Source organism: Oenanthe melanoleuca, chromosome 25 (genome assembly GCF_029582105.1).
Source record: "Oenanthe melanoleuca isolate GR-GAL-2019-014 chromosome 25, OMel1.0, whole genome shotgun sequence".
Taxonomy (NCBI): domain Eukaryota; kingdom Metazoa; phylum Chordata; class Aves; order Passeriformes; family Muscicapidae; genus Oenanthe; species Oenanthe melanoleuca.
In genome coordinates, this window is record NC_079358.1 from 1,288,456 (window position 1) to 1,301,139 (window position 12,684).

Here is a 12,684-nt window from a genome sequence, read left to right on the forward strand (position 1 = left end):
CAGGTGACAGCCCGGCACAGGTGTCACCGCAGCACAGGTGACATCCGAGCATGGGTGACTTCCCACTGAGAGCGACACCGAGCAGAGGTGGCACCCTAAGTATTGGTGACATCGCAGAGAGGATGACATCCTAGCAAGGGTGACACCCCAGCGAGGGTGAGACCCAGTAAGGGTGACATCCTAGCATGGGTGACATCTCAGCACGGGTGACACCCCAGTGAGGGTGACACCATAGCACTGGTGACATCCCAGCAAGGATGACACCCTAACATGGGCGACACCCCAGCGAGGGTGACACCCCAACATCTCTGCCCGGCCCTTCTCACCCTGCCAAGGGGACCCCGCCGAGTGACCCGGCCCGTCCCGCGGACCCCGCGAGCCGAGTGGGGACAGTACCGATCCCAGAGCGGCGAGACCCCGTTCTATGGCGGGACCGCCCGATCTGGGGATGACACCGTGGGGCATCGCCGCTCCTCTCGGAGCAGGGGCGGGACGGAGACAACGGGACGGAGGGGACAACGGGGACCGAGGGGACAACGGGGACCGAGGGGACCCCCGTTCCCGCCATCCCCCCCCGCGCGCCGCCGCCGCCCCGCGCGCACCTGCCTCCCGCGGGGAGCCGCGCACGCGGCGCGCACCACCGCGCCTCAGGGCGCGGGGGGGGCCGGCGGCCGGAGCGGGCGTGTTTACACGGGGGCCGAGGGGGGCGGCATCGGCGCGGCCCCCCCCGCTCCCCCCCCCCGCCACCGGCACGAATGGTCTCTTCCTCGCGCTGTATTTAATCCCCGCCGCTGCCGCACCGCCGGCTCCAGAGCGGGGAGAGCAGCGGAGAGAGAGCAGCGCCCGCCGCCCGCGCTGCGGCTCGGGCTCCCCCCGCTGCCGCCAGCACCATGCAGCCCCCCGCCCTCAGCGCCCTCCTGCTCATCGCCTGCTTCGGCAGCGCTTGGGGAAACCTCTCCCGCGACGGTGAGTGGCGGCGCTCGGAGCGGGTGAACCTCCCTCCGGCATCCCCGCCGCCATAGCCGGGGACGCGGGGAACCGAGCGACAGGTGCGGGAGGCGGCGGCGGGGCGAGCGGGGCCGTTATGTGGGTCAGGCAGGTGCCGCCCGCCGCGCCCCGCCCTGCCCGGCCCTCACGGCCCTCAGCGCCCGCCCCGCCGCCGGTGCGGGTGCGGCTCCCCTGGGCACCGAGCGGCCGGCGGGGCTCAAGGTCACGGCGGCGCCGGTGCCGCCTGCCCGTCGTGTCCCCCCGTGGCCGCGGACCGCCCGGGGCGGGGCGGCGGAAGGTTCCAGACAGGCCCCGGCGGGCGGCGGCGGCGGCGGCGCTCGACCCCTCCCGGCGCTGCCCGCGGAGAGGGGGGGGGCGGATGGATGGAGAGTCCCCGGTGAGGGTGGCTCGGTGACACCGCTGTCCCCCTCGGGGAGGGGCGGGTGGAGCCGCGGTGACATCCCCGGTGGGAGCCGCCTCCTCCTCCCCGCGATGGGCGGGGGGCTCGGCGGCGGCGGCCGCTCCCCGTCCCGCCGGGATTCACCGCCGGCGACAGTCGCGACAGGCGCGGGGCGGGTGTGATTCCTGCCGGGGCTCGGCGCTGCGGCTCCCTGCGGGGCGAGCGGCGCTGCTTTGGACCCACCATCCCTGTCTGGCTGCTGTCGTGACAGAAGCGATGCTGCTGTGTTTGGGTGGGGAGGAGCAGCAGTGGTCTGGGGGGGGCTGGCGGTGGGTCCGGTGTCCATCCACATCCCTGCAGGGGAGGGGGTTCTGGACCAGGCACGGTGGGGACAAGGGCTGAGCCCGCAGCCTCCACGGCTCCCCCGCACCCATCTCTGCTGCTGTCACAGCCTCTGGGGGCTGGTGGCTGTGTTCCCATCCACGAATCCCTGGATTTGTTCTGGTTTTGGCCACGATCCTCCCACGGGCACCCGAAAGAGTCACTTGGGTGTGGGTGATGCTCAGCCCCACGGCGTGGGGGCAGCCTGGCAGCCCCCAGGGTGGGGATGGTTGAGCATCCCGAGGATCGCTCCTGGGAAGGGAGGTGGCCGTGATTTGGAGCTGTCCTGGGACAGGACACAGCCCGGATGATGACACTGCAAGATTTCCCCCTGGGCTGGCCTCTGGCCACCAGTGCCAGGGTCCAGCACAGCTGGACAAACAGACCCTCAAAAAAAAAAAAAAAAAAAAAAACAACTTTAGGAGAAGAGGAGATGGATGGATGGCTGGGAGATGCTTGGAATGAAGTTGTTGTGTTTTCATGGTTGGTGGCTCAGGGGACATCCCCTCCCTGGCACCTGTGCTGGGGCGGGATGGAGTCTCCTCCTTGGAGAGCAGCACCGTGAATGGCTTCACTACAACCACAGCAGGGTCTGGAGGAACCCCTGGAAGCCACCTAGGCACTGGGAGCACTGGTCCTGCACAAGAGGGCCCTGTCTGTGCTCTTGGCTGCCGTTGTGCTGCTGTCGGCACATTTGGGTGTTTGGGCTGGTGCGTGGTTGTCCTTGTGTGAGGATCATTCTCTCTCTGCAGGGTTATTCCAGCCCAGCAGTTGTGTAACCCTTTTGTTTGGACAATGCCCTGGGAGGCCACCACGGGCCAAAAACAGATGGCTTGGGGCTGTTTTTTTCCCCCCTCGTGCACTGGAGGAACATTGGGAATTATCCTTAGCCTGGTGAGATGAGGGCTTGGCAGAGAGGCAGGTTCAGGGCACTTCCCTGTGCTGCAGGTGGCTTTGTCACTCTTTGTCACCCAAAAAGCTCTGTCTGTCCTGGGGAGATGGCCTGGGAGCAGCCTCCCTGCCTGTGTGGGATGTGGTGAGGGTTTTTGCCATCCAGGTGACATCTGCAGGTCCTGCTGTCCTGGAGGGAGCCATCAGCGCTGGAATGTGAGCAGGGAGAGCCCGGGGCACAGCGGGGTGGTGTCTGGAGCGACAGAAGCCTTTGATTGCTGCTTTCCACGGTGCTTTTCCCCAAGGGATGTGTGAGAGCCCCGCTCCCGGTGCCATTAGGGCTCAGCCATATGCTCCCAGTGCCTGTGCCAGCAGCAGTCCTTGGCTCCAGAGCCCAGGAAGCAGAGACAGCCCTGGTGAGGCACGAAAGGAAGGGAGGGCGACCTCTCTGCATCACTCACTACCTGCTTGGCCTGATTTCGGATGACTTGGATCAGCTGCCTGGGGGAAAGGAGCTGTTCCAGAGCCGGGATCAGCACTCAGCTGGAGGAGAGGGGAGGGAGCAGAGCATCCCTGTGCAGGCTGGAGAGCACGGAATCCACCACTCAGCTGTCTGGCACAACGAGTTAGGCTTAACAGGCAAGGCTGGATTTTAGGACAAAGCCTGGGATCAGGCTCTGCAGAGGTGCCTGCTGCGTGCCCAGACAGTGAGGGATGTGCTGGCACCCAGGGACAGGAATTCTGCCACTGTCCTGGCAGTGCCATGAGGTTTGGCATGGCCCTTCTGTTTACTGGGAGAGGAATCCCAATGGAACTGGGAGAGGAATCCCAATGGAATGGAGTGATGCTGCCAGAGCATCCCGAGGTGTGGGTACCCACCCTCCCCTGGAGGGAAAAGCGCCCTGTTTGCCCAGGATTCCCTGCCTGGGAGGTCTCCTGCCTGCAGGACTCTGCCTCTTCCCCCTCTGCCTGACGTTCTCACCTCTCCAGGGGTGTTGGAATCGCCGGAGGAACCGGGGGTGGCTGCATGTGGGGAGTAACCCCAGCCTTGGCACGGCGGCCACGCAGCCAGATGGAGGGAGCTGCAGCAGAGCTGTTGCTGTTTGTTTTCCCTGAGTTGGTTCCTAACCTCGTTTTACATCAATCCAGGGTGTCTCGTGCCCATCCTGATCCCTGAAGGAGAGGAGCAGGGCAGGATGTGGGCACATGTTCCAGCTGGGAGCTTGGGGGGGGGCTCAGTTTCTCTGTCCCTGATCTCCACCCGAGCTGCTTTTCCAGCCCAGGTTCTGCACAGATTGAGTGCAGTCCTTGCTGCTTTGGCTCTTGAGTGGCTCCAAGGTGCTGCCAGCACTGTGACACCCCCACAGTCAGATGGATCTGCTTGTCCTCCTCCCAGTTACTGGGTCAGCTCAGCTTGAACCATCTGGTCCAGTTCTGGCCCCAGAGCAGCAGAGCCTTCATCGTGGTGATGCTGGGGTGGGACTGACCTCTCTGGTGCTCCAGCTCCTCCACCCACCTGTAAAGGGCTGAGATTTTCCATCCCCTTCCCAGACAGCTTCTTTTCCACCCAGGAGGAGGCTGAGGAGCAGCCCCAGTGCCAACAGCTGATGTAGTGCTGGAACAAGGTTTAGACCCCAAAAATCAGGGCCTTGTGTGTGTATGCACCAGCCAAAAGCTATATTCAGTTGCTATGTTTTGCTCTTCAGTTATTTCTGCATATTTTGTTAGCTGTTTTTGTGTATTTCTTAGTTTAGACCAGTGTTTATAACAGGTGCACAGCATGAGAAAATTTTAGGAGTTTTTCAATAACTTGTTTGAAAACCCCCCAAGGCCTCTGGAGCATAAGCTATGCTAAATCAGGAGAGAAGAAGTTGAAAACACAGAATACCAAGATTAGAAGATCCTGAAGAACACCAATCATGGACTTTCAGGGGTTTGAATGGGTAGATCAATATCCTAAAATTACCAATTGTAGGCCATGTCCACGTGGGGTGATGGTTCTAGAAATGTAGAATTAGGGCGAACTATAAACAAGAAATCGGCTTCTGCAAAATCATATTGATTTGCTGTTCAGAAATCTGGGTTTGCTGTGGCAAACAGCACCAGCCCAGACAGACCCAACATTTCCCAGGAATTTGGCTGGGGAGCAGCAGAGCTGAGAGCTCCCTGCAGCTTTCCCAGGAGCTGCCCAGTCCTCGGGTGATGCTCCAGGCAGTGCTTCAGCTGCAGATGCTTTTCCTCGCCTCCAACACCTCGGATGGTGTTTGCTGGCAGGCTCAGCTTCTCCAGATTGCTGTGATTTCCAGGGAAATGAGTTCTGACACTGCTGGCAGGGAGAGCAGCAGGTCCCTGGGCCAGGTGCTGCTCAGAAATGGGACTTGCTGGGACCCCCAGATATTGTGGGGAGCTGTTTGCAGAGCTGGGATGTGCTTTGGGGTGCCTGTGCTGGTGTCCAAGGCTGCAGCTCCTGCTGCCATCAGGGGCAGGAATTCCCAGGATTTTTGGGCTGGAATTCCAAGGATTTTGGGGCTGAATTTCCTGGGGTTTAGGGCTGGAATTCCCAGGGTTTAGGGCTGGGTATTCCAGGACTTTGAGGCCAAAATTTCCAGGTTTTTGGGGCCAGAATTCCATCCGGATGCTGCTCTGCTACTTCTGCTCTGAAACCATGGGGAGATGGATCCAGGAGTGCTCCAGCCTCGGCTGCAGCTGCTCTGAGCTTCTCTGAACACCTGGAGGCTCCATTTTACCTCTCCAAGTCTCACCAGCTTTGGGTTCTGGCTTTTTTTTTTTTTTTTTTTTAAATCTCCCTGTGATGCTGGGGACTCCAAAAGGGACAGAACACCCTTCAGCAGCGACAGAGGTGTGACCTGATGCAGAGCACATTCCTGAGCATCCTTTGGGATGTGGGGAGTCTCCACTGCACCAGGACCTGGTGGAGTAGCTGGAGCTGTGTTAGGGCAGGTTTTGGTTGGATATCAGGAAAGGCTTCTTCCAGAGGGGTGGTGAGGCACTCCCCAGCGAATTATCACATTCCCAAGGAGCTTTTGGACATCTGGGATTGTGCAGGACCAGGAATTGGACTCCAGGATCCTTTAGGGTTCCTTCCCACTCCACAATTCTATTTTTGGGAGGTCAGGAGGAGGTGTTGGTTGTGCTGTCCTGTCCCCCAGCAGAGGAGCAGAGCTGCCAGGGCTTCCCCACGCCTCAGTTGTGTTATAAATATCCTCTTACACAACCTGATGTGTGTTTAATCCTCGGGCAGTGGGGAGTGACAATTCCTCAGGACCGTGGCTGCAGAGCCACCAAAACCCCATGCCAGGGCACCCAGCTGGGCTGAGACACCTCACTGGGCAGGGAGATCCTTAAAACAGAACTGTCAAAGCACAGAGCTCGTTCCCTTGGCAACAGTCATGTTGGAGATTGGCCTTAGGGTAGGAGCTAAAAATCCCACTCAAAAAGAAAAGAAAAAAAAAAAAAAGGCAGTTTTCAGCTGTTGGCTGTCACACTGGGGGAGGGTGCTCCCTCAGGGGTCACCCTGCCCTGTGCCCCGGGGTCTTGGGGAAATTTTCTCCTTTTGGGGGCTTCAGGGAGCTGTGACACTTCAGGAAAGGCTTTCAGGTGCTTGGGGGGATTTGTGGTGGCTCAGAATTGGGGGGATTTCCCTTCCCCAGCACTCAGGGTGTGACCAGCTGGGTCTTGGCTCTTCTGCTGCAGCTCTGAGCATTGGTGGAATGACAGGAGACCCTCTGAGCTGTGGGATAACTTTGGAAGGAGGTGATCCTGATGTCCTGGGGAGGAAGGGAGCAGGAGAAGCTCCCAGCCCTGCACAGCGAGGATGGAGCTGAAATCACACAGGGAATATCAGCTCTGAGAGCATCCAGCCAGGCTGGAGGAGGAGAGGAGCATCCTGGGGTCCCTGAGCACTTGGAATCAGCCTCTGAGGAGCTGCTGATTGATGCTAATTGCTGGCTGTGTGCTGAACCCTGGGCAGGTGTCACCAGCAGGGCAGCTCTGGCAGGATGTGACAGTGTCCCTCTGGTCACAGATGCAGTTTCAGAGGGGCCCAGGTCATGGCAGTGCCCCTGCACCTGAGAAAACCCAGGGTTCAGAGCAGGAGGGGATGAGAAGCTGCATCCTCTTGCTGTGCCCTTTTTCCCAGGAATGCTCATTTACAGAGAAATCTTGGAATTTGGGGTGAGGGGGTTTCATGTGGGAAGGTGTGAAGCTCCTGGAGTCACCACTGCCCTCAAAATCAGTGAGATCCCATCCTGCTGGGACATTGGGATCCCCCATGACCCTCTGGATGTCACAGGCACAGTGACAGGTCACAGCACACTCAGGGCTGTGTTTGCCACCTTTGGGGAACATTTGCATTCCTGTGGCAGCCCCTGGGATCAAACCTTCACCCTGTGGGGGCTGGAGGTGCAAAGGTGAGAGCTGCCAGAAAAGGAATTTTAGGCACCAGTGGAGTTACTGGATGGATTTATCCTTGTGAAGAAAACAGGAACACTGTGGATTCTGCAGCCAGGTGACAGCACACCTGTCCTGGATCCCTCCATCTTTTACTCAGAGCCTGCTCCAGCCTGGATTTGCCTCTTGAGGACAGTCTGGATGGACCCTACAACCACAAAGAGCATCTGGATGCCACTGGATTGGGGAATCAGCCAGCTCTGGAGCTCCCAGAGGGATGGGATGTGTCCTGACACCGGATCCGAGGTGGAACAGAACAGATGCACCCAAACAGCAGCAGGGAAATCTGGAGCTGCCTCCTGGAATTTAAGCTCCAGACTGTGGATTCACACCCTGCTAAAATCAGCCTGTAAAGGGATGTGCACAGCAGATGTCTGAGCTTTCCTGATCCATGAGTTCAAAATTCCCACCCTGCTTCCAGTAAAGACCCTCCCCCCGCAGGAAAAATGCCCGGGGCTATGCAGGGAATTCCTGAACACAAAGTCCTCGGAGAGGAGAATAAGGAGCCTTGGAAAACATCTGTGCCCACGGGGATGAATTGGATCTTTGTGATACTGAACCCAGAGTAAATAGGAAAGAAGGAGAGAAATGAGAAGGGGAGTTTTTTCGGGAAAGGAGGGAAATGAGAAGGATTTTTTCTTTTTTTTTTTTTTTTTTTTTTTTTTTCTTTTTGGGAAAGAAGAAGGGAAACAAGAAATGTTTTTGGGACATGACTGTGAACCAAAGGCGTTGGAGGGGCTTGGAGCAGTGGGTGGTTTTCTCTGAGCTTATTTCTGTTACAGAGATGCTTTCACAGCCTGGAAAAAAAACTGGGATGGTGGGGTGGACATTCCCTGGAGAGGATCCTGCAGCTCCAGTTTCACTCCCCACATCTGCTGGGCACTTCTCTGGCCTCTCATCCCTGAGGATGCTCCAGGTGCAGGCAGCAGAACTCCTGGGATGCAGAGCATCAGTTTTTTTCCTCGTGGGATCATCCTGGGGCTGGACACCCAGAGCTGGGCTGGATAGGGACACTCATGCTGGGCTCCAGGAGCAGCAGAGATGTCAACATCGTTTTTCTACACCATTTTTCCCCATTCATAAATATGAATGCAGCCCCTCTGCAAACGTGCATGGCTGTAATTAATGAAATATTGATTTTTCTCTGCTGCACAAGCAAACACGGGCAGCAGCTCTGGGCCTCACACAGGGTTTGGCAGAGCTTTTTATTTTTTGGGCTGGTTTGGGGGGGATCCTGAGGTTACTCTGGATCTGGGGCTGGATCTGAGCCCTCCTGGATGGTTCCAGGGAGGAATGGCTGAAAATAATTTTGTGCCCCTATTGTGGGGTGACAGCAGGGTCCTGAGGGGTCCCTTGGCCGTGGAGGGAGGTGAGGGGACAGTGCCAGCCCTGTCAGGTGGCACAGCCCTGTGCTGGCGGATGCTCCCGGAGTGTCCAGCACCTGTCCCAGCTCTTTGTGCCAGCACAGCCCAGGAGCTTTGGCTGCAGAGGGAACAGTCCCTGCTCCCAGACCCCTGGTTCTTTTTAGGATAACACCCAGGGGATGTGTCAGGATGGTGCTGCTGGATTGGATTGAGTTGGTGTCCTGGTTTGAGGGACAGGTGTCTGCCAATAAAGGCAGAAGCTTCTCTTTGAAGTGGAGAATGTAAACCCCCTCCCTCCAAATTATTATAGTTTTGAAATTAAGGGGCTCTCAGGCAAAGATATGGGAATTAGGAATAACAGTTCTTTACTAAGAAAATTAAAATAGAAATACAGTATTACACAGAACAATCCCAAACCCTGCCAGAGTCAGAATCCAAGCTGACACCCGTCAGTCAGTCAGGGTGTTGGCACAGTCCCATTCAATGGTGGCTGCATCCTCCTGCAGGGGCAGATGTGGTTCAGCTGGAGCAGTGCTCCTGGAGAAGGTGCAGTTTCCTCTGAAGCTCCAGGGATGATGTGGAAAGGTCTGGTTTTCCTCTGGAATCCAGTGGAAAGAAGGTCCCTTGGTGTCCAAAATCTCAGTTTTTATCTGGGTAGGAAAGGCTTGGCTCCTCCCCTGGCTGGAGCATCTCCCAGTGGGATGATGGAATTTTATCAGTCATGCCCTGGGACTCAGTGGCCATTAACAGGAGATATCTCCTGGAGGGAGGATGGGCTGTGGGAAGATAAAGATGATTGCCCAGCTGGTTTAAAGATGGCCCATGAGCAGATAATATGTGCCAGGAGAAAAGGAAATCACTACCACACCCAGTTTTAACAGATGGTGATAGAATCCACATTTCTGGTCACACCAACCCAGCACAGTTGGGATTTTGGGAAGAAATTCCTCCCCGTGAAGGTGGTGAGGCCCTGGCACAGGGTGCCCAGAGAAGCTGGAGCTGCTCCATCCCTGGAAATGTCCAAGGCCAGGCTGGATGGGGCTTGGAGCAACCTGGGATAATGGAAGGTGATTCTGCCTGCAGAAGAGGGTTGGAACTTTTCCATTTTGGAATTCTGTGATTCCTTTGCGAACCTTGTGTCCGGAGAGACCCCATGGGAGGAGGGGAAGGCCCCCAGGGTGGGTCCTGCTGCTCTGTTCCCCCTCCTTCCCCCAGCTCTGCCCCTATTCTGTCACTTCTAGCAGGTTCCAGCTGCGTGGGTTTTATTAAATCCTGCCCATTCCCATCTGTTCCAGAGCCCCCCGGGGATCTGGGTCATGCAGGGGGGGCTCTGGGGGCCAGAATGGGATCCCAGGGGGGGGGGAGAGGAGGGGAATGTCCCCTCTTGGGGTGTCCCCCAGGGCGGGGGTGGCATCCTTGATGTGTTTAAGCTCTCCCCACACTAATTCCTTAATGAGGCCAGGTCTGGGGTTAGGGTGTTAATTGTGTTAATTGCGTGGGTGTCAGACCCTCCTTGTCGAGCTGGAGTTTGGACAACAGCGGCTTGGAAAGGTTTAATCCCCTAATTAGGGTGTAGCAGGACAAAAGGCTCGTTAACCAAATTAAAACAAGCCGAGGGGTGGATTCCCAGAGCAGAGATGAGACAGGGGCTGGAGAGATCAGGGGATGAGGCAGGGATGAGCAAAGAGCAGGAAAAACTTGGACAGTGAGGATGAATTTGAGTGCTGAGGGTTGAGGATCTTTACACTGGGAATGTTTTAAATCCCAGTTTGGTGATTCTGTGGAAATCCTGGGCAGGGAGGAGGAACTCGTGGAATCCCAGATTGAAAAAATCTAAAATTCATCCTGTCCCACCCCTTGTCCCTTCCAGTGTCCAGCCACTGTCCCAGGGTGCTCCAAGCCCTGCCCAGCCTGGCCTTGGGCACTTCACCTTCACAGCAGGAATTTCCTTCCTAAAAATTCCTTCCTTGGCACTTCCAGCCCTGCCCTCCTCCACAACCTTCCTGAGACAGCTCTGGGGAGTTTGTGATGGGAGCAAAAGGATCAATTTTCCTTCATCTTCATAAAAAAAAAAAAAAAGGAGGAAATTCAGGTGCTTCCAGCCCTCTCAGTGTTCCTCCTTCTCCTTTTCCTGGGGATTGTGCCACGTCCCCCTTGTCCCTGTGCAGCTCCACTTCCCAAAAATAGCCGTCCTTGGGGCTGGTGGGGGGTTATCTGATCCTGGAGCTGCTCTTCCCTGCCCTTGGGCTGCTCGAAGGAAGAGGAGGAGCCGGGGGAGCGACACTGGGAGGGGACCCGACACGCAGGACCCCCCTAATTCCCCCTTTTCACGTGCAGAGAGCCAGCCCACGACATCGGATGAGACCGTGGTGGCCGGGGGCACGGTGGTGCTCAAGTGCCAGGTGGAGGATCCCGATGATTCCTCGCTCCAGTGGTCCAACCCTGCCCAGCAGACCCTGTACTTCGGGGAAAAGCGAGGTAAAACCACCCAAAAAACGAGGTAAAACCTTGGTAAAACGAGGTTAAACCCCCAAAAAACGAGGTAAAACCTTGGTAAAACGAGGTTAAACCCCCAAAAAACGAGGTAAAACCACCCAAAAAACGAGGTAAAACCACCCAAAAAACGAGGTAAAACCCCCAAAAAACGAGGTAAAACCCTCAAAAAACGAGGTAAAACCCCCAAAAAACGAGGTAAAACCTTGGTAAAACGAGGTAAAACCCCCAAAAAACCAGGTAAAACTGCCAAAAAAAGAGGTAAAACCTTGGTAAAACGAGGTAAAGCCACCCAAAAACGAGGTAAAGCCACCCAGAAAACGAGGTAAAGCCACCCAGAAAACGAGGTAAAGCCACCCAAAAAACGAGGTAAAACCACCCAAAAAACGAGGTAAAACCCCCAAAAAACGAGGTAAAACCCCCAAAAAACGAGGTAAAACCACCCAGAAAACGAGGTAGAACCCTGGTAAAACGAGGTAAAACCCCAAAAAACGAGGTAAAACCCCCCAAAAACGAGGTAAAACCACCCAAAAAACGAGGTAAAACCCCCAAAAAACGAGGTAAAACCACCCAAAAAACGAGGTAAAACCCCCAAAAAACGAGGTAAAGCCACCCAAAAAACGAGGTAAAACCACCCAGAAAACGAGGTAAAACCCCCAAAAAAACGAGGTAAAACCCCCAAAAAACGAGGTAAAACCACCCAGAAAACGAGGTAGAACCCTGGTAAAACGAGGTAAAACCCCCAAAAAACGAGGTAAAACCCCCAAAAATGGGTTTTCCCCATATTATTTCCAGGATTTTCCCAGAAATCCCAGATTTTTTCCCAGATTTTACCAGAATTCCTGGATTTTTCTCGGGTTTTTCCCAGAATTCCCATATTTCCTAAATTTTTCCCAGACTTTTTCTAAATTTTTTTCTAGATTTTTCCCAGATTTTTTTCCCAGATTTTTTCCCCCGATTTTTCCCGGAATTCCCCAATTTTTCCTGGATTTTTCTCAGAATTCCCAGATTTTTCTTGTCGTTTTCTTGTCGTTTTCTTATCGTTTTCTTGTCGTTTCCTTGTCGTTTCCTTGTCGTTTTCTTGGATTTCCCCCCAAATTCCCCCTCAGTTTTTCCCAGAATTCCTGGATTTTTCTCGGGTTTTTCCCAGAATTCCCATATTTCCTAATTTTTTCCCAGACTTTTTCTAAATTTTTTTCTAGATTTTTCCCAGATTTTTTTCCCAGATTTTTTTCCCAGTTTTTTTCCCCCAATTTTTCCCTGAATTCCCCAATTTTTCCTGGATTTTCCCCAGAATTCCCAGATTTTTCTTGTCGTTTTCTTGTCGTTTTCTTGTTGTTTTCTTGTCGTTTTCTTGTCGTTTTCTTGTCGTTTTCTTGTCGTTTTCTTGTCGTTTTCTTCTCGTTTTCTTCTCGTTTCCTTCTCGTTTCCTTCTCGTTTCCTTCTCGTTTCCTTCTCGTTTTCTTCCCGTTTCCTTCTCGTTTTCTTGGATTTCCCCCCAATTTTCCCCCCAGATTTCCCCAGAATTTCTCGGGTTTTTCCAAATTTTTCCTGGGCCTCCCCCCAGATTTCCCTGTGAATTCCCAGATTTCCCCCTGACCCCGCTGTCCCCCCAGCCCTGCGGGATAACCGGATCCAGCTGGAGCGCTCCACGCCCAACGAGCTGACCATCAGCATCAGCGACGTGGTGCTGGCCGA

General features: G+C 55.3%; 1 protein-coding gene across 2 annotated transcripts in view; it reads left to right on the forward strand.

Annotated features, from left to right (window-relative positions):
• The first annotated feature begins 810 nt into the window (after window positions 1-810).
• Window positions 811-12,684, forward strand: part of CADM3 (cell adhesion molecule 3) — a 27,899-nt gene continuing 16,025 nt past the window's right edge. For both annotated transcript variants that reach the window (XM_056510983.1, XM_056510982.1), the window contains exons 1-3: window positions 811-966; window positions 10,831-10,971; window positions 12,603-12,680. In XM_056510983.1, coding sequence (XP_056366958.1) covers window positions 891-966; window positions 10,831-10,971; window positions 12,603-12,680 — 295 coding nt within the window. In that variant the 5' untranslated portion in view covers window positions 811-890. The remainder of the gene's footprint in view (window positions 967-10,830; window positions 10,972-12,602; window positions 12,681-12,684) is intronic.